Consider the following 25,376-nt stretch of genomic DNA (forward strand, 5'->3'; position numbering starts at 1 on the left):
TTCGGCATTGGCAAGACTGCGGCAAAATAAGGCATTTTGCAATATGTTTCCACATGGACAAAATCCCTGCACACAAACCGACTGAGAACATGAACACACACACACTGGACTCCCCTGAAACACACATAAGCGAGCATTTTGTTCCCGGTTTTATTTTGCACAGGGACATCTCTACTCTCAAGTTCATTCCTGCAGAGAGAAAAACAGCTGGAGCCTCTGGGATGTAAATAACGCAATGGCACTGACCATGCCAGATACCACACACACACAATCACACACAGCTTCCTCCCTCAGGTTCTTGGATGTTATTCACAGACAATCTTTAGACACATTTTGCAATTTTAAGAGTCACAAAGTGATTTTTTTTCTAATTACATAGTTTCCCACTAAACACTATGCTCTAAGTGTATCTGATGATATCACGTGTGCATGTTCATCCACTCTATCCAAAAAATGTTTTTGCTTCCAGGTACATTTGCAGTGGTTGAGCAACTAATTCATCACAGTGAATAGTGTGCTTTTATTTATTTCCAGTCCTTCCATACATAGAATGAGCTGTGAATGCAAAGACACCCTGCATGTTAGAGTAGATCGAGTAGACACAGTAAATACGGCACACAGCATATTTTAGCATGTACATGTCAACGGCAGTTGCCATTTCTATTTACCAGAATCCTAACTTTTCTCTACAAACTTTCCAATCAGCTGAAAGTTTGCAACCAACTTCAACACAGCTATAGGAAAATATATATACTAGATGTCTTTGACAGTAGATTGTTTTGAGCACTGTGTACTTTAAATATGATAAACAGGGTTAAAAAACTAACAAAAATATATTTGCACACTGTCCTTTGAAAGTGTGCAAATATAATGAACACTTTCAGATCCAATTATTTATGCAAACTGTGAGCTTACACAAGTCCTTGTTCTGTTCAAGTCAGACCCAGCAGCGTGCAAGAAAGTAGAAAAAGTTTTGCGTTCTCTCCTTACAGTCCAATAACAGCTCAAGAGGAACTTCAATTGAACCTCTGACATAATTTTTGAGAAAACATAAAAATGTTTAAGTGGACTTTGTCTCACTGAGCACTCAATCTGAAGGTTCTTTGGCTTTCGTGGAGGGTGTCACGACAATGTCAGCATAGATCCAACAGGGATCTGTGGTGATTCATTTTAATTGCTTTAACACATCCATCATCATTTGCTTATTAGTTTTTCATGCTCCGATGCCTCCTTATTTTTATTAAAAAAGAGAGAACTGAGTTCAGCTCCCAAAACCTCTGAAATGTGTGATATTCACAGGTGGCATCTGGAGTTTGGGTCCAGCCCATTAAGAGGCTCAAGGACAGATGTCACGCGGCAGAGAGTAGCGCTGGAGCTTCAGTGGAATGTGTGAGGTTTGTGGTTAAGAATTTCCAAAATATATATAACACTTGCCTCAGCAAGCGAGTAGGGATGAATCCATGACTCATACAAAGACATCCGCTTCTCTGGAGAATTGCACTGGCCAACATTTAATAAGGAACATTATCCCCTGCTGTGACACTGATTGTGGTCGAACACTGGATAAGTTGAGGGTTGTGTTGCAACAAGTGATGTGCCCCTGCAGAATTATATGGAAGCAAAAACCTGTCAGTCAACGCGCTGTCATCGTGGAGTGGAGGAAAATGCTTTCACTTTTTGGTCGTCTTTTTTGTTTTTGGCCAAAGTATTTATTCGTTTCCCAAACGCTTCAAGAAACATGGCAATAAGGCAAAAAGATCTGTAGCTTTTAATAAAAATGAAGAGCTCCATATGTTTTATGTATTTTAGTCCGCTGTAGCGAAGGTTTCACGCGGGGCTATGTGAAACCTCACTGTGTGCAAATCACGACTCATCAAATAGCCACTTTCTTCCTTTTTTCCAGATATTTGTTTTTAATGTCATTGTCAACAAATCCTTTAAAAACACCAAAATAAAGAATTCGATCGTATGCCTTTGTAACTGAGCTACACATTTACCAATGTGCCTTCATTTTATGTACACGGGAACTTTTTTTTAAACAAGTCAATGCCACTTCCCACTGCAAACCAAATCTGCATTGTACAGTCAGTATAAATGCCAGCATACCACCGTTTTAGGAAATGATATATTAAGAAATTAATTTTTAAAGCTAAACTGTATATTTGAGCTTGAGCCACAATGTCACAAACATAGTAGGGGACTTGGAACGTAATAAGAGACATTGGGGATTTTGGTCTTGTAAGAGCAACAAAACTACTGAATGCCACTGCAACTTGTCAAGCTTTATATTATGTGGAAAACTATTAGGAATGCATTAGTGCACTTAAAACTTAAAGCAGCAGTCTCAAAGATTATTATTATTACCAACTAGGTGCCTGTGGCATCATTAGCGGAGAAAAAAAGCTACCTTTAAAGCAAACTGAGAATTTTCTGCTGCCACATCAAAGGTAGAAGGTTTGCTTTAATGCTTTCTGTCACAAAGCCTCTGCAGGGCACGGTTCTTGTTTTTGACAGGGTGTAATTTAACCCAAACTAGGATTTTATCTACCACTAAAACCAATGTAAAAGGAATAAAAATATTCAGTGACTGAATATTTTTGCTCTTAAAATGCATTCGAAGGTGGTTGCTACGAAAAATACTCGGCAGTTGTTTGGATTAATCATCTATCTACTCTCAGAACTAAAACACGCAAAGCTTGTCTCAGTAGTTTCTCGATACCAACTGCTCCAAACTGACGGTGGCTGTGAGCACTGGCATGATGGATTCCTTGTGGCGGTGATGTCGTACAAATATCCGGTTGCAAAAGAAGACCTGTAGGAGTCCCCAAATCAGTCAGGACTGAAATCTTGAAGACTGCTGCTTTATTTTGAACACTTTAAAATGTAAGAACAGCAGCTTTTACTGCATGTTGAGTTCATGATTGTAATCACAGTGTAACAGAAGGAGAAACACCAACATAAATTAAGTGCACTGTTCAGTTCAGTTTTAGGTGTTTTCCTTTTGTCATCATGTTCTTTGCACATGCCTACGGTGATATGTTTTAGTACACTTTCCAAAAAATGTAAAATCTGCCTCATCCTGTGCTCGCACGCACGCACGCACGCGCACACACACACACACACACACACACACACACACACACACACACACACACACACACACACACACATGTGTTTGCCTTCTTCTCTGTGCTGTTGTATAATTCATGTGTAACAAAATGTAACCAACCATCGGAGACAGATGGTCTGGCATATGTTCCCCAACGCGACTGCCTCTTTGGACCCAGTACACTGAGGCTCACACAGCCACGCAAACACATTAATACACACTCAAAACATACAGTTTGGAGGCCTGGTGTTCCTCGGCATCCCAGTAAGCGCATAATAAGAATGAGAGTGACATTGTAAGGATTACCATAGAGGCATTTTGGATATACAGATGGGGCTCAGCGTGTCTGTAATGAATGTGGTCTGTGGAGCCAGTAGATCTGTTTGCTGTATGCGCAGCGGTTTCTATGCCGAAGCTCCTCTTATTGACTTGGCCTTGTTTCAGGTCCCACTAAGATAAGTGCCAGGTGATGACGTGAGGACTCTGCGGGTGTGGCACAGTTAGTTCTGAACCCTGTAGCTCCCAGCGAGCATGCTCCCTGTATGTTTCTTTATAGTCCAGAGGGGGCCGGGAGCCAAGAGGTGACACAAAGCAGCAGATGACCAGGAGGCGAGACTGTAAATAGCTGATGGGTAAAGATAGCATAGATCCATAGAGGAGAAGGTGAAGAGGAATTTCTCTTTTTTTGTTAAAAGTTTGTTCTAAGAGTTTCTGTACACCCACTTTTAGTAGTGGAAAGAGTTAGGAAGGGGAGAAAACAGTCACAGCTACAGCAGTCCAGAATAGAGATGGGTAGAGATGAGTGGTAGCAGAGAGACGGGGAGCAGCCGGAAAGTAAGGCCCGAGCACTTGCGCTCCCCAGAAGACCGCGTTCCCCCAAAGTAAGCCACCTGGGCTGCCGAGAAGAGAGAGAAACAAAGGGCAGGGAAATGTTAGCCAACATGTGTGTCTTTGTAGTTGGAAGACAGCTCATTCACATGAGGGTCAGTCATGCAAGACAGTGGGGTGCAGGGAGAGGACACGGTTGGAGGAATGTAAGCACCTCTAAGCCTTTTATTCCAAACCACTGTAATTAAGACTTAATGCATCTCGTTCTCTGGTAGTGCTTCTTTTGTTCTAACGATCTTGGTAATCCGGATACCCTGACTCTGCCAGGACCACTCACCCACACAGGCTGACCCATCGTCGTTGGGCTCAAAGCCCTGGTTGCATCTTCTCTTGGCGCGGCACTTATAGCTACCATAGGTATTGGTGCAGACAGGGCGGTCAGAGGGACACACAGAGGGGAACTGGGTACACTCATCTTGATCTGAGGGCAGGGAGAAGTGAGGAAGGCAAAGACACTTGACGTGTGTGAGGATTTTTAAACAAAGAGACAAGCACAGAGTTTGAAGGTGGATAAAGTGCCTCAGCTTACCCGTGCAGCGGCCATTCTCATTCAAAGCAAACCCGTGACCACACTGTAAGAGACAATTAGTAAGAAATATTATTTTTAATGAACTCTCCTGTGAAAGATCCGTAAAACTGTTGCACTATCCCAACAATTTACAATAAACAACTTGATGTCGATTGTTTCTTGAAGTTGGTGTTGTGTTTGTAGCAGCTTTGTTATTCGGACAAAATGAGTATTTAGTTTATTGAGAATAAAAAACATGCTGAAACCCACTATGAAGCACTTGTGTACCTCTATTTCCACAGTAGGAGTAACTTCCTCCTCATCTCTTGGATAGTGGATCTCCTGCACTGAGTTGATCTCTGACGGCTCGAGGGCCCGGGCTACTGAACGACCATCTGGCCAGAACACCTCCACACTGGTGGCCACATCCTTGCCTATTCAGGGAAGTAGAATCTGAGGTAGTTACAGTGCATACAGAAATATAAGACCACTGATCACTGAACCTTACAGTGTTGAGGTTTGTCAGACACATGACTAACCACATGGCAGTAACTTGTCTGTCATTTTAGATGGATAACAATCTTGGTGACAATGTATGGTCAAGACATCAGTCCACAAAGGAAACATTTGTATTCTCCAACCAGTTGGCAGGTGGTTGCCTAAGGTTGTTGCTAAAGCCCCAGTCACACAAGCCTAGAGACTGCTCCCTTAGCAGCCTGTCTTAGTCGGCCATAGTCTGTATGGGAGATGCAAACTTGTCTGCAAACACTGTCCAGTAAGGTGTAGTAAATCTGTGCAAACTGTGACATAAACCAGAAACTGAGACTTTTCACCTTCAAAGTAAAAGCTGCACATTTTGACAGGTCAGCTGAGGCACTTTTACTTGGGAGGAGAACGTTCTCCATTTTCCAGTCTGCATTGCACTTTTCCAAGTTTCACTACAGCACAGCTAGTAGTTAGCAAATGTCTGCAAACAAATCCCCATCTTTCATGCAAATTATGGGCACCTGCAGCAACCAGGTAACAACCACAGCAATTTACAATCACACGGTTTTCCCTCCCAACCACTGGTTGTATCACATCCAATACAAGATACAATTCTTGAGCAATGTACACATGATGAAACGTGAGAAACCTCTATATATTGGAGGTTATCTCTTTCCTTTCTTTTTTACTGGCTCACGTTGTACAAGCACTCTCCCCTCTTCGCTCTATTAACTGTTTTCATTGGGCATAGAGAAAGCCCCTCTCCAGAGGCCCTCTGTAGCCCTTAATTAAAGTGGCATTTCTTATGTAAACAGATCTGGAGTTACCTTGCCAGACAGACAGTCCACTCAGCAGGTGTGCTGCCTGAGAGCCAAAGAATATTTCACCTGTTCTACACCCACGTGACACCGTCTCATTTTGTTGTGGGGAACAGATCTCACATGTCTAAGAGTACTGACACTTTTCAACCTGGAGAATGGAGGTCTCTACTAAAGCCACAATTGTCTGGATAGTTTGCTGCTGGAGTGTATTATGAGGGCCACCAAAGGTGATGTGAGCTTGGACAATCCTGATATTGAACAGGCTCAGTGAGGAGAGCCAGGGAGGAGTAGTGGGTGGGTGGGCTAGCAGGCCTGTATGGTAACCAGCTGACTGTCCTAGGGAAGGACAGTCAGAAAGAGACATAGAGCTAGTTCCTCACAACCATGGCTGGCTTCCATCTGCAGCACCTGTCCTCCTCCGCTCTTCATGTTTTGCCCAATCAGCTCCCTCCCACAGAGAACTTTTGCTCCCGTGGGTGCCTAATCAGGCTGAAGGTATTAAGACAATGCTTTCCACATGCTTTTGTTTTCTTCCTTGCTGCTACTCTCTGCAATGTTTATCTGTCTTACCGCCCATTCAAACCTCAGAAACCAATTTGAGAACAAGAGAAGCAAGCTATGAAGAAATGCTTTTATTAATTTATATCAGAGTGAATTAACATTAGATGTTGCATCTGCGGATCAGATAAAACAAGTTAAGCGTGTATTTTCTGATATTTCCTTACCGAGGCCAAAGTGGGCAACAGGCTCCATCTCACAGAGGTACCCTGAGCCGCCATCAATTATTCTTGTGTGTGGGCCACTCTTTTTTGTATATACAACCACTTTAGCTCCCCTGGCAAAAGCGCCAAATTTTGTCCGGGGAATCACTCGCAGCCATGAGTTTGCATTGCCCTAAGAAAAAGGCAGAAAAAGGGGAAAAAAAGAGGGAGTAAGGCTTAATGTCACACTACTTATCGAGTATCACATGTCTCACAATCACTCACCTGGTTGACTTTGTAGACAGAGAGAGGCTGTGCTGCACTTTCACCGTGAGACACCAGCAGTTCCAGGCGCCCATCCCCATCAAAGTCTGTGGCTACCGCTCCTGGAGATTCATCACAGTAATGATGCGGCTAAACACTCGAGGATACATTCCTCATAACATTTATTATCCTCATGCAGGGACATAATCCAACAGTCATTGAACTAATAATGTGGAACCAATTCTATTTTTTCCTATAATAAAGTGCATGAGGAAACTCAGATTCTAAGTGGAGCTCTAATGCCATCTAGAGGTTTGATGTTGTAATAGCAGAGGAGATATGGTGTAGTGCTGCTTATCATTTTTAATAGAGCTGTATGACAGCTATCTTTTCTGCCATGCTCACCGGTTCCTCGTCCTTCAGGCTCTGCTGCCTCCCCGATATTCAGCTCTTCTATCTGGGGGTCTCCATGTTCTCTCCTGCTCACCCTATTGAAGTAGTACCACAAACATTACCCTGAAATCACTGCAAAAATTCTAAGCTGCTATAAATGTGGTTGCAGTATAGGAAAGATCCAAATAACACAAGGCTTTTCTGAAACTCGTCACTATGCTACAATTCACTGTTTTGTTTTGTTGTTTTTAAACTGGAAACTGGAAACTCTTTAATGCATAAATTACACAATTAGATTAAAATATGATAAGTTTATACTTGATTTAATAAAAAAGACAACGAATTGTTCCAATTGCTGATATCCGTAGTGATATTGTCAATAAATTAGTACATAGTACATATAATAGGCACCACTCAGACTACTGACAATATTCTATTATGAGTAGATTTTGAATAGACAATTACTGTAGTGGAAAACTTTACAGTGACCTGCAGTCTCCTAATCAGAAGATATAGTGCATATTACTACACATAACACAGGAAACTAACATAAATAATGCACATAAATCTCAGCAAACACAAATACAACAACCAGAAGACAAGAAGAAAATTAGATATTTCCAAACTTACATAATTACTGATTTGTATGAATTAATTATTATCAATTCGTAATTTGTCATATCTCTGTGAAGCACATTGGTGAAAATGTATTGAGTTTACAAACCTGTATCCTTTGTTAAACATATGCACATTATCACCCACCATGAACCTGCTTTCCTTAAAATAATTAGCTATCTTGGTACACTAATCTGCTGATCCTGACTATTAAACACTTCAGCTAAGCTAAATATTGATTCGTTGTGTTGAATTAATTAGTTTGGGCTTGTTTTTATTTCAGTGCCAGAGAATAGAGTTTGAAAAAAGCTGATTCATCTTCGGAGCAGACAATGGCAGAGCCACAGGCCATGGAGCTGTGACCCCTGTCAGACCATGCCCAGAAAGACAAATTTTCCTTCAATGACCTGGTGTGCAGGAATATTCAGCTCCAGGAAATCTGTGGAGCTCAAACTGATTATTGATATTCAGAATAAATTAACCCAACATCTCCTGGCAACGTTCATCATGAGTTCTGCATCCTGTTCAGATAAATATGCCAGATCAGATTTTTATTCAGGAAGATGGGTTCATTCTACTATTAAGTCCTAACAATTAATATGTATCATATATTACATTTTAAGAGCTGAGTTCATTAATATTATCAAGAGAGGAAGCCAAACCACGAGCCAAAAAGAGACCTAAAACTGTCTTAATGAAAGATTCATTCATGTGTGGAGGAGGAGGCGGGATGCCAGACTAGATAAGTATCCTTGGCTGGGAATTTTAAATTCTTCTCAGCTTCCATGCTCGGCTTTAGAACATTAAATCAAGACACAAGAGTATTCGATTAAGCTTCTCATCAAAGTGATGTTAAAAACTTACTGTCATACTTGAACAAAATCTGACAGTGTTGGTGCGAGTACCTAAAGAGTCTGTTGGCGGAGGGGCCTCTGTAAGCGATGTTATTGAAGAACACCTCCAACTCGTTGTCATTGTCAAAATCTGCAGCGACAACAGTTCGAACCGGGGAGGGCATGGAAAACTTCTGGGATGCTATGTCCTGGGGAAAAAGGTAACATCACTGAAACACATGCATGCATTTACAGAAGCACAATGCATGCATAAGTTGAATGCCTTTCAATTATTTGGATGAAACTGGATGCTGGATACTGCATTTTAACTATTTGGATGAATCTGGATGAAACTTACTAGATAAACTGCCCAGGGTACCAGAATTATCAGGATTTATATAGCTTTTTCCGTATTTATAGTTATAACATTCTAATTTTAACAAATAATATATTATATAGCCTGTAGCAGCTGATCTCAGTTCTGTTCTCAAAATTCTGTTATTCAGACTTAATGTACTTGAGTTGGACCAATTTTATTAATTAATAATAAATCAACTTATTTACTGCAGTTGAGTCCAACCCATGCAAGAGTGTTGAGGCAAAGTACACCCTGGTGGACAGGTCGCCAGTCAACCACAGGGCTAGCACATAGAGAGAGACAACCATTTGCACTCACATTTACATATTTATGGGTAATTTAGAATCACCAGTTAACCTAACCCCACTAACTGCATTTCTTTTGACTTTGGAAGGAAGCCAGGGTACATGCAAACTCCACAAAGACAGGCCCTGGCCTAGTAGTGGATTCAAAAAAGTTGCTCAATTCCACTGACTAATCAGGGTTAAAGGGTTTTCCTTTCCTTCAACTGTCTAGATATGAGAACACCAGAGTAACTTTGTATAAGCAGAAGAGGTTTTCGAGGTAAAAACATTGGAAGGATGTGTAATTTTACATGAACTTGTTTTTACATGAACCTGCTGTGATTACATCTCGTGGTTCCTTAGTCCATTTTGTTCAATGTTATGTGACCTGATGCACTCGCTCGAAAGACCGTTTCATAACCTCAAGGTTCAACCTCCTTCAAAATAAAAACATGTCAATCAGCGTCCAGTGCTTGTGTCTGGGCTCTTTTTACATCCTCTGGCATGGGGCAAGTCGACAGCAGCCCTCGTGCCCCACCTCCGAAAAAAGTCTGCAGCAGAAGAGTTTTTGCATGAGAAAGTAACAGATATCTCCCCGCTTCAGTGACACAGTGATAAGTCGGGAAAGAGTTATAGAGCAGCCCTTCACTCCCCCCAGTATTTACTCCCTGTTTTAATTATAAGGCTCATAAAGCTGCAGGGGTGGGGGCCGCCCACAGTGACCTTCTGCTTCTCAGGTGAAGGAGAGGGGATGGCCAGCTGAGGCCAAGAGTGAGGACAGCAGGGACAGCTCCGTAATAAGTGCCGAAGACAGTAGGCGCATGAATAAAAGTGCCTTCAGGAACAAAAAGGGCTCTCCCCAGAACTAATACAGGGCTTCTAAAGATATAATCTGCATGGAGTTAATTAGAAATAAATAGTAAAATGACTAAATTTCCTTACACTGACCAATTTTTATTTCAGATTACTGAATGCAAAAGAACTCCAAGAGAACTTCTACTAAAACCTTTCTTCTTTTTAAATATATATTCATTATGTGTATGTGTGAGCACAAGTGTATGTTAAACCTATTCCAAGGAAACCCTCTGCAACAGATTTTAATTAAAGCACAAACGGGCCTAATCGGCACTTTCCACTGCCCAGGCAAGCTGCTGGTTCAGCCCAATTTAATTGGTGGTTTACTGAAGTGATACAACAGCTTCATTATGCATGCCAAAGGTCAACACGGCTAGTAGGAGTGTCAGCTTGTGTGGGCGAAGGGCGTCTTAAATATGTTTTGGGGTTGTGATTTAACAATCTTGGTTCAAAAAAAAAAAAAACATTGTCAGGCTAATTCAATTTGTCTTTTGTGTTTTTGCACGTATAGGCGTAACAGGGTTTGAGTGTCTCAGTGTGTGTGTGTGTGTGTGTGTGTGTGTGTGTGTCATGCTGATGGAACTATCTCTGGGCAAAGCATCACACATTAACCCCTTACTCGACCCCTATAAAGATGTCTTGGGTGACATTTATCTCCTAGGTAAAAGATGCGAGTGCAGGTGGTGGCAGATAGATCACCGAGCCCGACTCCTCTACAGATTTATGCAGCAGGGCCTGTCTCTGACTTCGCCACTCTAAAACTTAGTACCCAAACAGATGCGTGCTGCTGGCTGCCTTGCACACGCTGTCTGTAGAGTCATTGATTGAGTAAATCACTAACCTTGCGTCTTTAAATACCACTCAAACGCAAAGTGGGCAGCCACTGAGTAGTGTTAATTCACTCGCCAACCATTTGGATTGATAGTCCTTTGATTCACAGTGATAACAGGTCTGATTTGTTTTATTTGTGCTCCTTGTTCATTAGACAGAAGAACAACAACCTCTCTCTGAAACTCTCTAGAGTTGACAGTGACAATCTGAATGGGCTTTTTGGGTCCTTCACTAAGTAAAATCATATTATTCAATCGGTTATTGCAGTGAAATCACAAGCACTGCAACTTTTGAGCACACTTTCCTCAGCAGATCACATGTGGAGTGGAATGTGTGGAAATGTGAGAATGCCCATGCTTCCATTTATCATATGTGATCATTTGAAGTAGGTCTTTATAAGGTATCTGGCAGTCGTGTCGGTTTGATGCTAACTGAGCTGATAGCATCAAATCCGGGCCCACCTTAAACTTTTGCTTGCGGTTACTGAGCTGCATGTACAACCGATGAGGTCCGTTCCAGTTCCCGTAGACGATGTCCGTCTTACCGTCACGGTTGAAGTCTGCAAGAGCCACCCCTCTGCCGTGCTGCATGGGGTCTTCTACACCTAAAAAGATTCGAGATGTTCCCAATCTGTTTCCATCATCTGCCATCAATATTTTCAAAACCAGGTAACCCTGACCAGTGCTGCTGCTGGAACTGTGTCATTGGGTACAATACAGCACTTCAGTGTCTGATTTATTAAACAACAAACTGGTGACATAAAAACGATGAAGTGCTACATTTCTAATGTTTAAAATCAATCACTGAATTCATGGCAATCACTTTCTTGTCATCATGAGATGACGGTAAAAAAAACAGCTTCTCTGATAAGCTGATGGCTTTGCGCTTCACCTGCAGCGATCAAACACATACTTTATCACAATGAGTCATTACAGAAAAGGAGGCCTCACCAGTTATTATTACTATAGTGCATTTAAATCATCTTGATTTATTTATTTTTTTAATAAACTTAATTTATTGCTTTCTCATTCTGTGAGGTTTCATTGCAGTTGACAGCTAATTAATCGTTAAAAGCCACAATATTAAAATATATGGTTTAACAAACTTAGATTTTTATATTAATTAGGTTGAAATATTTTAGGAATCATGCACGACTGATATTTATTCTATACAACAATGCCTCTCGCGTTTATTGTTTTTCACAGGATGATTGATGTGTGAAGAAATAACTGATCTCCCAGGCTATGATCTGGTAAACTGCACGTGATCATCTCACCAGCCTGCTGTGCCACATCCGTGAAAGTTCCATCGCCATTGTTCCTGAACAAGAAGTTTGGACCGTACTCATTGTCGCAAAACACATCAGACAGAGTCTGACTGACAATGGGCCCCACCACGACACCTCTTCCTCCTGCACAGAGAAAGACAAGGGAACAAGACACACAGCGGTGGGAGAATTAGGCAGCTCAGAAGAGGGCTAGCACAACATTTGGGAGGAAAAAAATGAAGCAGGATATGAGGAACAACAGAGAGAGCAGAGGGAGAGAGATCACCGCCTTAACAAAAGTGAAAGGGAAGAGATTATTACTGTCTTTCCAGGTCATTTCCTCTGAGTAGGGCAGCTCTTTCTGCTGACACAGACACTGACTCTGATGGGTTACATACACACAAACACAGGTAAACACACCTAAGCACAACAAGAAATGCAAAAACACAAAGAATCTTTTGCATTAACCAAAAGCAAACAGTAATTTTCTCCTTATGTAGTGATTTTTGTAACTGTTACACTTGAAGGTACACTTTTAGCATCACCCCAGGATTCTCCAGTGACATTCTGTAAAATGTAGTGCTTCATCTCAGACCAGCAGAGTTTAATTATGGAGTTGAAAGGGCTTTGATTGTCCTTCCAGTATGCAAAGTCACTGCTGCAAGTCATGACTCGCTGCTGATTTACTGGCCCGCTCCATCAACCCAGACAAATACCACTCAACCCCTACGGCCATAAACCACTAATGTCTCTCTGGAGATATGTAACCATTAGATATACAACTTCACCGACTGTCCCTCTCCTCTGATTAACGGCAGTTTGATGACAAAGCCATCTATCGTACATCATTCACAGCAAATGTGAGCAAGCTCATCTTCCCCCCTGGTGGATCAGATGATATCCTGCACGTGAAAAAAAAATCCATAGATGATGAAGATTCATGCCGGGGCGCTCACATACAAAGTCACCTCGTATTTCCAAAACTCACCAGAACAAGGACTTTTCAGTGATTATAATAAATTATCACAGGGGCAGCATTTTTTTTCATCATGACAGTCTCTATTATGAAGAAATTAATCATGGTAACATTTTTTGCATTTACTGTTCTGTTCTTCTATATATCACAGACCTAAATTGATCCACGTGATGACGCGGGCTGTAGTGACACATTTCAACATCATTTCAGTGAAATATTCATTTTGTTTCCAAAAACAGTTCTAAGCAACATTTTTAATGAAAACAGGGAGTTGATTTGCCAAATACAATGTTTTATGTTCCTGTAATGATTATTCTGCCAGTATGTGAAAACCCTTTAATCCAAACAATTAATGCTAAAATATAATTAATGCCATCCATGAATTTTCTCAATTACTGTCTTACTAAAACGGAAACTATTTAATTTGATTTAGATGCCAAGATTAACAGCTGAATTTCATGGTTAGAATAGGTTTGATATATGTGTTTGCCGCCCTTTGCCTTTGATTCCCTGTGACTTTGGCTGGAGTAAATAGCTGACAGCGCCAAAAGAGCCTTTACATCCTCTTTCTTCTTCTTTCTCTCAAGCCCTTTTTCTCTTTCTCGCCTGGCACTTCTCTAACCCCCTCTGACTCGCCCCTCGTCTGCTTCCCTGTGTGTCGCGAAGTCCTATATTTCAACCTCTGTGAGTACAACAAGCACATGCCCCTTCTGCAAATGTCTGTATAAATCAAACTGAAGGTCCAGTAGTGCTGGGTGATCTTAAAGCAATCGTCTATATCAAATACCCCCAGTCAGTGCTTCATACCCACCAATGAATTTGTTGACTCCAGCCCGCTCTGCCACATTGGAGAGGGCAACGACGCCCTGCGAAAGGTCACTCGCTGCCTCATCCATTTCTATGAGCGCATGAGGGCCCACGTTGCCACTGGCGTAGTTTGCTATGTAGATAGCATAACGACCTGTACCCTGTGCAGAAAAATAAAGATTTACGTGTATTCATATTTTTATTAATATAAATCAAGAATATGCTGCAACCCGATCAAATGCACTCATAGCTACGCATGAAATTATAAGCAACTGTAAATTAAAAAAAACAAACATGTTTTATATTTCTGCATTTCTGTGTTTCCTGAGGAGCTTTTTAAGATGTCTGTAGTCAGTAAAACAGACTCTACGGTGCTCATGTCATATATAAAAACATTTACTTTTCCTTTGACCATATTAAGGATTGGCTGCATTTTCTCTTATTTCATTAGTTCTTCAATTGCATCATCAACACAATTTTCTTTTACTCTTTTGAGTGGGAGTGGAGGCTCTAAGCTCAATATATAAATCTATGTTCTACCTCTAGACTGCAGGACAGGACAGAAAAATTGTAGTCAGCTTAAAAATGTCTGAAATACTATAAAGTTCCTTAAAGCCAACTGAAAAAGCAAATGTTTTGAAATATGCAACCTCTTTCAGACCCTCACGTTGGAGTATTCATCAAACAAAAATAGGATTAAACAGGTTATTTGTAACACTGTCTAGATCATCTTTTTTTATTATTAATATTCTGGAGTTACTATGCTTATTAATATTGTTTACTTTCCCAGTCAAACCTCTCGTCATCTTCAGCTCCACCTACCCCCATTTCTTACCCCGTACCCCTTATTCTTAGCCCTTTCTCCCTACTCCTTGCTCTGCCTCCCTTTGGAGATTAATTTCACACTCCATTATCAGTCAGAGTCCCTGCAGACACAAAATCACAGACGGAACCACACTAATAGACTACACACTCGATTCCAATGAGCTTTCCCACCAGGCCTAACATATTTCAATCAACAGAAACACATGCACATATGCAAACAAATGCACACACGCAATTTCACTATTTCTGTTACACCATATTGTATCTTTACAATGCAAGGAAGGTAAATGAGTCTGGTTGATATAAATGTCATTTAGTGTCACATGCTGTGGGAGCAGTGCGTCGCGCACACACTGCATGCCGGACACGCAAGCACGCTCCGAAGCTGCCAAACATGAAAATGAATTACAATGAAAGAGCTAAAGGCAACTGGAAGTTACTTAACCAACTTAAAAGTCAACGGTTTTTCAATAAGTCTTCACCCAAGGCTAATTTCTGTCACTGGGATTGGCATTGTGAATAGCGCGCTATACGTGCCTGCAGTGCATGTTGGTCCAAGGACTGCACACCCTTTACATCAATCAAGAAGTATGAATAAGCTAACTTGCCGCTACTGCAGCATTTTTATTCTTTTATTGTCAAGAACTGCATCTTGTACTTTTTCACTGAGCTTCATTTGAACAATTTTTTAATTATTCTGGCTTTTAAAAGTCGTTTATTTTTTCATGCCTGCCAGTTTAAAGTTTTAGTGAACCAATCTATCAGTTCAATGTGAGGCCCTTCAATATGTCACCTTCATCAGTTTGTGTTAGAATGATGATGGGATGTCACTTTCAAGGAGACCGGGTAGGGACGAAACGGTCGGGTGGTAAATCGATCTTTTTCTCTTAAAGATAACACTTTATTTATGAGTAAACAACATCGAAAGCATTAGCTACCCAGCTGACTATAAAGCATGCTTTGCTTTTGGCCTGTGCAACGTTCTGCAGCTGTTTCTTTTAATATGTTCTAATAAAACCTGTTCAGCAACAGGAAAACATGTTCTCTCTCTGCTGGTCAGCTGGAACTGACATGCAAAAGCACACATCGGGGTTTTGGCTCCTTCCAAAAGAATCGTGCCATTTAAAAGCAGATATCTTTCCAATCGGTTTGGCAGCAGCACAACTTATCAGTGCTCAGTGTGATGGGACAGTGGTTAAAAAAATCTATTGTAGTCTTTACTTTCCTCTTCCCGCTATTACCTTCTTTAGCCCGTCCCTGATTGGAAGTGAGAATTGCATGCGTGGGTGTGAGATAAGAGACAAAGAAAGAGGGTGAGCGTGTCAGTCAGTGAGAGAAAAGGGACTAAAAAATAAAAGTGGAAACAATGGAGAAGGGACTGAGTGAAAGAGGGGAAAAAAATGCTACGGGCAGAAAGCAGTAGTGTGCAGTCATCACTCCTCCCCTCGTACGATGTTCTATAAAACAAACGAGCCCTGGCTTCTGTAATTACACTGGTGCGATGGACAGAAGAGAGAAAATGGCACACCATTCCCCCCAAATGAACTGTCATAGCACATGCTGAGAAGGGCGGCGTAGGCAGGGCATGAGTTATCACTGGTAAACAAACAGAAGCACCCGTGCATGTACGGAGAAGACACTCTAGGGAGTGTGCGTACGGTGCAGATCTGCATATAGTGCACTTGATGTGTGTGTGTGTGTTTGTATGAGAAGTACCTTTCTGTCCACACAGGCCACTGAGCGCCCAGCCATAGGGTTGGCTACGTCTCTGTGTTCGTTAATATCATCGCTCAGCAGATCTTCAAAGCGCCCATTACGGAACTTAAACAGCTTGTCAGAGTATGTTGCCCGACCTTGATGCAGAGAGAGAAAAGGTTCAGGAAAGACAAAGACTGCGTGGAGAAAAGAGGCATTGTGTAATGCAAAAACTGTGGGTGAGTGAAAACAGGCTCCTGTGGCTGGAAGTGAGCAAAGTGATAAAGGAGTTTAAGAAAAATGACAGACGTGAGGTGTTGCAGTTTTGGCAGTCTGATCTCTGGGTTTCTCACAGATTAATAGCGGCGCAAAGCTTATCTGTTATCTGCTGAAGACTCAGCTGAGATAAGCTTAATATCTGCATACCGATTCTCCTCCTTTGTCTCTGTGTAAAAGGAAAAAAAAGAAAGAAAGCCCTATGTGTGCCTTTGTAGTTTTCCAAAAGTGTATCAGCTCGCACTGTACCAGAGAAGGCGTTATTGGTGTTGAGGACATAAATCTCTTCCCGTCCATCTCCATCGATGTCACAAGCTGTCACTCCGATGGCGTTGCCTTGACGGTCTCTCAGGGCATAGAACGGGGAGCTACGGTTGTCAACAGCGATGTTGACAAGCCTTTTCCTCTGTTTGTCGTACTTTAGCACCAGGTTCGGGCCGTTGTAGCTGTCACGGGCAAAAATAGCACGCTGTTATAATGCACATGACTGACAGTATGACATTCTTGTTTTACAGTTTATGAGCTTTAGCAAGTGCTGGCTGAACATGCTGAAAGCAACATTTGCTTGCTGGTTTAGTTTGAAGTTTAACTTTATAAAGACTTTGATGACAGCTGGACTCCTGCATCTCTCTTCTATTCTGTAGTTGCAGATTTGATCAGAGAGATTGATTGGCAAGCAAAATTTTTAGATTCACATTTTATTTATTTATTTTTACTTATAGCAAATCATTTTGACCTTAATGTCTATTTTTTGCCTCTTAAAAATATCTGTTACATGCAAACGAATTCTGTTTATTGCGTAATAACGTCACTCATGTATTTTCATAATTTGGATTTTATGGCATGTAAGTCCAGGATGAGTCAGTCATGTAGTCCTTAGTTTACCAGACACAGAAGCCCTTTAGGTTTATATTATGGAGACGTTTCACTGAGATCTTATGCTTGTCACATTGGAGCTCATGAATTTTGTTTACCCATAAGTAGGGCTGCCACAAACGATTATTTTGATAGTCGACTAGTCACCGATTATTTTTGCGATTAGTCGACTAATCAGATCATCATCCATTGGACGTAAAACTACAGCTTATTGCACCAGCAGCATCTGCTCTTATATAACTATCATTAGCTTACAGCTTTAAGTGTTTAAGGTCTGTGCTAACTAAAAATAAAGACAAGATGATAGTTTATTAAATTTTAATGAAATTTGCAGATTGTTTCGGTGAAGTTTAATAAACTCCTTGCTATCTAAAATATACCCCAGAATATGCTCCAGAATATACCCCAGGACACTGGGGTATATTCTGGAGCATCTCACACTTCTGATAATCAGTTGTCTCCTTGAGTTTATTCAGCTGTGTAAAAACTATAACTTTAATCTCAGACAAACTGATTTACTCAGGAACAAATAAAATACTAAAAAAAAAGCCAAACAATAACATTGTAAGTTATCTAAGTGACTCCTATATATTTAACCTGAGTAGCGAAAGACAGCGGTGGGTTTGAAAACGATTTGCCGGGAGTCCGGTGTTCTCGTGGCGCTAGTGAGCCTAGCCCCCGGCTCGCTAACGAGCTAGTGGGTAACAGATGTCTCCGAAAACGTCGGAGCGCTTTTGAAAATATGTGGTGTCCTGATAAACTGAGCAGATATTTGAGGTTTACACAGCTACATTCTCGCCTGAAAATATGTTAAACGTTTATTTTGTGACCCAGAAAGAATAATAAGAGTAACATTAAAACTAACTAGCTGCCGCCATTGTTGGAAACTGCGCTGGGCCGCGCTATGAATTCTGGGACACAGCTGCTTCTTCTTCTTCTTCGGGGTTTAACGGCAGCTGGCATCCTTGTATATGCAATGCTGCCATCTTCTGTTTCAGTCCGTTATTACACTCTTAAATCCTGCCACTTATTCCTGCGTCTTTTGTGATCTTACAAAGCTTCAAACGACGCTTCGACTATTAAATCAGTCGTCGACGATTTTGATAGTCGACGTAATCGTGACTAGTCGACAAATCGTGGCAGCCCTACCCATAAGCCTCAGGTGCCATTGCAGTGGGGAGCAAATCAGTGAGAGGTGTAAAACAGAACAATGGATAATTTTGATTGCACACATTTTTTTTCAACAGTGTAATCTCTACTCATGGTTTTGATTTAGAATCCAAGCCTCTGATGTTTTTTATGCCAGTTTGCAAGAAATGTTGTAAACTTACTCTTGACAGTGCATTTTGCTAACATTCAGTTTGAAATCAAAATCTAAATTTGCCTAAATACTTAAAAAATATAGTCTAAAATGTTTGGATATACACTACAAAAGCTTTCTTGGTTGTCACCAAAGTATATTAGAGAAGGTCGGCACTGTCAGTGTAATGTATATAAAAGTAATTCATCTGAAGATTCTTTTAATTGTAAATTAAATTACATCCTCTATGAGGTTTTGGGATGAGCTCCCGTCCAGGATACCTGCTGAATAGGATGTTTTACCTAAATTACATCTATTAAGCAGGGTCATTTTTGGTTCATCTATTTCCTGTTAAGCACTGGGAAATGTATTCATGCTCAGTCATTGCTGGATTGAGGCAGTCTTGTAAAGCTGTTCCCATCACTGGCACTCTTTTCGATCATATCCATTTTTCATCAGTTGACTGAGCCCCAGGGTGGCCTTAGCATCTCTTATCTTTTAGCTTTTTTTGCCTTTGTCTTTAACCTTTATCTTTTGGAAGTTGTGTTTTTATTTAAGCTTAAGAGTTAGACTAGTGGGAGGGAAACTTAAGGGATTTAGGGGGTTTTTATGGTGATGGTAAGTCCAGCTTTCTCTGCACGCTCCTCACCCAGCTACAAATATCTCCAGGTCTCCATCCCCGTCCACATCAGTGACAGCCACGCCATAGTTGAGCTGGGTGGGGTTGTTGTCGTAGTCTGGAGGAAGGACGGTCTTGGTTATAGCTGAGAACACGGGCTCTGACCTCTGAGCCACCGAGAGGGCGGGCAGGAACAAAACCAGCCACAACAACATCCTTACCTGAAGGGCGAAACACACTATTTGCAACATGACTTTTGTTTTAAAGAATTCAAGTGCTGAATAACGCCAACGGACGTTGTACAGACATATACAGTCTGAACAGCAAAATTACCATTCATCCAATCCACAACGCTATTCACCTGAACTACTGCACACGTGACCTGCTAGTTGATGTGTAATGAGAATCCCATAAAAAAATATGAGTCATTCATCTGCAACTGCAACACATCCCCCCACTTTTTTTTTGCTAGTTCTCCAAATCCATCATAAGGCAAACATTGCTGGCAAAGCTTCCTGCTATACTCAGACATAAAGATGAGGATATACCACTGCAATCAGCGGCATTCTGCAGGGTTAGATCTGAACAACCCATCACATGCAGACAGGCTGAGGAATTACAAGACAGAAAATCCATACATGGAGCGAAGGCATTAGCCAGAGGCCAAGTGAGTACAGAGGAAACCAATACGACCTGTTATAACAGACCTGAGGTGTTGTTTCCTTAGAGACAAGGACCAACACTAAAATGGAAAAGATTTTTTTTCTGTTTGGATAAAAGGACTCAGTGATGTATTATTGTCCTTTAAGTGGTAAGCAGATAAAAGGTGAACATTGATCCAATTCGAGTTGTGAATTGCAGGCAGGTAAAGGTGAGGTGGAGTTTCTGACGCTCAGGCTGAAAAGAAGCAAAGAGGAATTGGCAAAGAGAAGGGTCACCTTCTTAACGCTGAAATAAGAAGCTCATCAGCAACAGCCCTGCAAAACATCACACACACACAGACACACACGTGCACACATTTAAGTGGCATTCTAAAGGCTGACAACTTGATTTTCTCTGCCTGTGGATTTATGAACATGTCCTCCGTCATTCCATCTGTAATGCCGCTGAGACGCTCCCATCTATACTGCTGCAGATTCTCCCTTTCTGCTGAGTGTCCAGGTGATGTATGGCTCTTTAACATCTCCCTCAACAATTCAATTTAAGATAAAACCACAGTGCTGCTTGAGTAATACTCTCAAAAGCACAAAAAGCAGGAGAGGAAGCACCTCTGCTGACACCTGCAGAAATATGGCCGGGGCCAACGCTAACTCCCTGGGCAGGCAGCGCAGCGATAACGCCGGCAGAAGAGCCGGTAGTAATGTGGACTGTGCCTGTTAGCAAGAAGGGTTAATTAACAACACTGGGAGCTCAAGATGAGGCAGTTTCTCCCCATTAGAGCAGGATGTGATGACAAATGAGCTGGCCAGTTCCACACTAGAGAAAGGGACTTTACAGACTTGCTAATAAACTCCATATTAGATAGGGGGAGTGGGCTATAAATTAAAAAGAAAAGGAAACGGAAACGTGGAAAGTCAAAAAACTAAGTGTTATGGAACAGCACACAGTCTCTTTAGATCTTTTTAAATGAACTGCAAATCAGCCAATTAGAGGACAAGATAACAACGTGTAAATGATGCAGCTTCTACTAGAAAGGTGGACAGGTTAACTTTAATAGCCATGCATACAAGGTTATATTCATATTTCAGTTGAACACCAGCCTGAAAAAGACAAAAGGAAAAAAAAACTTTGGTATCCCTTATAAGTCACCCACACAAAGTAATAGCGACATGAAAGAGGATTGGTGATAGGACAGATGAGTGCATGAAATCACTGGAGACTTTTCAGTTTGATAAAATCATGAGGTACTATATTATCCAGCCAAGGACATGAAGTCTCTTCGCCACAGATTCACTGCAGTAAGAACCAAGACATCCTTCTTCAGCTGTCAAGCAAAGTTGGACTTTTCTGCAAGCACATATCCACAAACCATTTTTGCCCTCATCTGGGTTCGATGATATAACATCTGCCGAGGTCACCGCCCAAACAAGGGAACATCAAGCAAAGTAATCTCCTGTAAACCATTCAAAGACAATGAAACGGCCCAGGAAACGAATAGTCGTTTCAGAGCAGAGAAATGCTTTCGATGTGGTTATTTATGTTGGCATTAAGAGGTCATTACCACAGCGTGCAACATCAGCATGTGCTTTCTGAAGAATTCGTGCTCAGCTCTGATCCTGATAACACTGCGACAAAGAGCCAGCAACATCTTCACTTTCAAACACACTTTTGCAGAAGCTCTTTTCTGTGAAGGACACCCTCACTGCAGAACACACACACACACACACACACACACACACACACACACACACACACACACACACACACACACACACATACACACATACACACACAAAGCACTCTACCAGTCACAGTGAATTACATTTCAATCAACACCTGACATTAATGACAAGCTCTTGTTCGTCTATCATTTACCACTTAATATAAGGCAACAATAAATCCAGCAAGGATTATTGTTCATTTATTGTTCATTTGACTCACAAAACACATCATATGAGTAGTTTAAACCACCACATAATCATTTAAACAACGTTTAGTAGTTTTTATTGGTTTTTGTTCTATCTATCTATCTATCTATCTATCTATCTATCTATCTATCTATCTATCTATCTATCTATCTATCTATCTATCAAATAAAAATACTTCTTTTAAAAATGAGAAAAGTTAAAAAATAAGCGCACTCCACCTCGGTAATGATAAGTCCATTTACAAAACAAACCTGCTGTCATTTAACTACCTGCACATCGGCGTTTTTAAAACTATGAGCATCATTTAATCCGTGACAGCTACTGTAACCAAAGGGGATGACCGTTTAACAGCATTATTGATAACAAGCGTCTCTGTCTGGGTTGAGGTTTTGCTCTGAAAGTTACGTTCAAATCGTCAACTTTCTTTCGCGTCTTTGCGCAGCAGATCCCAGCTGAGCGCCACAACGATCCTGAACCCAGCGGAAGACGGCAGCTTCAGCAGCGGGCAGACTCAGGTACTCACAGATGCAGAGACGCTCGGGAAACTCCGACAAAATCCTCCAGCGAACTGACACCAGGGACGGTGAGAGAGAGCGAAAGAGAGAGAGAGCTAAACAGCCTTTATCTCAAGGGTTTTTCCCCACTTATTCCCTTTACACAACTTCCAAAAGATTTGCTTTATGAAATCGCTTGTACGAGATTTGAGCCAATCTCCGCGCAGCTTGTTGAATATCTAAAATGAAAACCAATAGGGAAGCTGGGAAACGGCGGGTGGGCGTGTCGGCAGGTGTTTATTATAATCTGGCAGTGGGGCGCAGCTGGGATGAGGATGCGGAGCTTACTCGGTTCAGTTGGGATGCTGTGACTTCTGTCCCATCCACGTGTGATTATAGATGAAAGTTATTAGATATTTTTGGATGTCAGCCACCATTTTTTCCTGTTTTTTTTTTTCACACGCAGGCAGACTGATTTGAATGAGCCATTTAACAAATTGGAGCATAAGTTCGTTTAAACGGTGCCTCCAGGCTCCTTTCGTGTATACTGAAATATATCCCCACCATATATGTTATGTGTTCATAAAGGTTTATTATATTTATATCTTCAAAAGGTGCAGGCTTCGATTTTTCTTGTGACTCTATATAATTTATATTTATAAAAGAAATATTTTTTTTTTTCATTTCAGTATGTTTTTTGCTTGTTGTAGTAATGCCATTGAAGCAAAGGAAAGCACTTAAAATGCTTAAAATGCTTCTTTTTTGTTATCTTAAGATGCCCAGAAAGCTGCTTCAGCTGTATGTGCAAAGTCATAAAACTAGAAGCTCTCAGGCTCTGCTAATGCCCTGTCTTGCGGTTTAAAAAAATAATTGGAGAAAGCACTAAAATTAAGCTGGTGCTTTCTGTACCCACGCTCGACCATGCTTCGAGAAGTTTCAAGAAATTCGGTGCATTAATTTTTGCACAATCATGCTGATTGACAGGGAAATGGTGCATCCTGCTAGGAGGAACAACAGCATCATATCCGCACAAAGCTCGTTAGAAACATCAATATCAAACAGCAATAATAACAAATAGTTCCCTCTCAGAGTGATCATCAAAAAGTTAGTGTTCTGCCTCATACCCGTGAAAGAGAGAGAGAGTTTGCAGGTTTACTGCTGCCAGATGTATAATTCTTATGTCACGCTCTGCTGAGTCCAGCCTCCCAGAGACCCCCCCCCCCCCCCACGAAATGAGTTGTGTGTGTGTGTGTGTGTGTGTGTGTGTGTGTGTGTGTGCATGTGCACGTGGTTGCGTACGGCATGGTGAAATGAGATGTTCACATCCCAAGGACGTCTCCCACCATAATTTAAACTCACTGGTGCTGGAAGACTTCAAACTGAAAGTGCTGAAGTCATAAACCAGTGCACTTCTGTCTTTACTGTTATTGTCTGTGATCTACTGGTGTAAATCTGTAGGCAGGTGGCTGTGACTCAAACAATGCAAACATGAGGACAGAAAGCTTTTTCATGTTCTGATTACTGCATATTGGCTCCAGGCTATAAAATTAGTTAAAGACCCAAAGAGAAGTCCTTTTACATACTGTGTCTCATTGCTCTTTAATTGGAGTTTATCTGTCCTGGCTGATTTACACGTTGCACAGTTCTCTGACACGGCCACAAAATGTGAGGGGTTCGAGAAAGAGAAAATGCTCTGGGCTTGATGTACTACTGCGCATGATACCTTCAGCTATTTACACCCTGATCTACAGTCTCTTACACTGGAGATCAGAGTTTTTTGGCGGGTTTTTTTGTTTTTTTTTTACTTATTTACGAGGGACGAAGAGACATCTATCAGCACTCAGCTGAAGCCAGTGACAGTGTATAGTGTGACTTTGAGGCGGAAAGTGAATTGTATTCCTACCCCTGGGGTACGCTGGGACAAACACGAGAAACAATGTTGTGGTCGCCGCCTGTTTCCATCAGCTACACACACCCATTCAGCGCTCCTCTTCGCCTCACTCTTACTTGTCGTCAAGGTCGTGCCCCCCCTTCTTCCTTAGACACAATGATCCTTAAATAGACCTTCTTTAAGCGACGACGAGGATTGTGGAAAGCTCGAGGGAAGAAATGGGGAAGGGACGGGGCTTTTTACTACAGCATGGAGAAATGTCCCCTTTCCCTTTTAAGGGCTGCTGAAAGATGTATAGTGCTACAGCATCATGATGAATCCCCTCTGCGGTGGCTAGAACACTTCTCATATCATTAAGCTTTAGTAATGGTCCCAGTGCTGTGCCCCTCCTGGCAGGGTTGCCTGGCATTTACTCCTCTCTGGCTAACAGGCCCGCTTGCTACCTACAGATTCTCATGGCTTTCCTGCAACCTTTAGGCTCCTTCAGGTGTGTCTGATAATGTTTGTTTCCTAAAATAACTCCTAGTGAGTTGCAAGCTCCTCTGTGTGTTCATGTCAATTCATTATTATTACCACAGAAAAGTTACTTTAACAATGTGCGCTTCTGTAACCAAACTGTGCAAACATAACACAAAATGCACTAGTTATCAACTTTTGTGTCATAGTGAGCAGGGTGTAGTTTAATGATAATTATCTTTTTAAATGAACAATGTATGATAACTTATATATAAAGTTTTGTGATTTGCAAGAGAGAAACTCTGATTGATTGATAAACAGCTGCTGCGATATCATGACATTTAGTCCCCTGTTGGCTCC

General features: G+C 41.4%; 1 protein-coding gene across 2 annotated transcripts; it reads right to left on the bottom strand.

Moving 5' to 3' along the window:
• Nucleotides 1-290: 290 nt before the first annotated feature.
• On the bottom strand, nucleotides 291-22,829 carry crtac1b (cartilage acidic protein 1b). Of its 2 annotated transcripts, XM_024804764.2 has the most exons (15): nucleotides 22,699-22,829; nucleotides 19,618-19,808; nucleotides 17,042-17,238; nucleotides 16,538-16,674; nucleotides 14,001-14,157; nucleotides 12,223-12,357; nucleotides 11,408-11,550; nucleotides 8,691-8,827; nucleotides 7,183-7,265; nucleotides 6,799-6,899; nucleotides 6,538-6,706; nucleotides 4,794-4,939; nucleotides 4,527-4,569; nucleotides 4,275-4,418; nucleotides 291-4,004 (listed from the first exon to the last, which is right to left on the bottom strand). In XM_024804764.2, the coding sequence occupies exons 2-15, from the start codon at nucleotides 19,800-19,802 to the stop codon at nucleotides 3,877-3,879; spliced, it is 1,905 nt and encodes a 634-aa protein (XP_024660532.1). In that variant the 5' UTR covers nucleotides 19,803-19,808; nucleotides 22,699-22,829; the 3' UTR covers nucleotides 291-3,876. The 2 variants fall into 2 exon arrangements, with proteins under 2 accessions (XP_024660532.1, XP_024660533.1); XM_024804765.2 differs by lacking the exon at nucleotides 4,275-4,418.
• Nucleotides 22,830-25,376: the final 2,547 nt, after the last annotated feature.

This window comes from Maylandia zebra, linkage group LG13 (assembly GCF_041146795.1).
Source record: "Maylandia zebra isolate NMK-2024a linkage group LG13, Mzebra_GT3a, whole genome shotgun sequence".
Taxonomy (NCBI): domain Eukaryota; kingdom Metazoa; phylum Chordata; class Actinopteri; order Cichliformes; family Cichlidae; genus Maylandia; species Maylandia zebra.

What these genes read in the sequence shown, in the direction of transcription:
- crtac1b (XM_024804764.2), bottom strand. Translation starts at nt 19,802, where the DNA reads ATGTTGTTGTGGCTGGTTTTGTTCCTGCCCGCCCTCTCGGTGGCTCAG. An exon ending in CTGTCTACAAAGTCAACCAG is followed by an intron (nt 6,707 to 6,798) that starts GTGAGTGATTGT and finishes CCTTTTTCTTAG; the next exon opens with GGCAATGCAAACTCATGGCT. An exon ending in CTCCTACTGTGGAAATAGAG is followed by an intron (nt 4,570 to 4,793) that starts GTACACAAGTGC and finishes TGTCTCTTACAG; the next exon opens with TGTGGTCACGGGTTTGCTTT.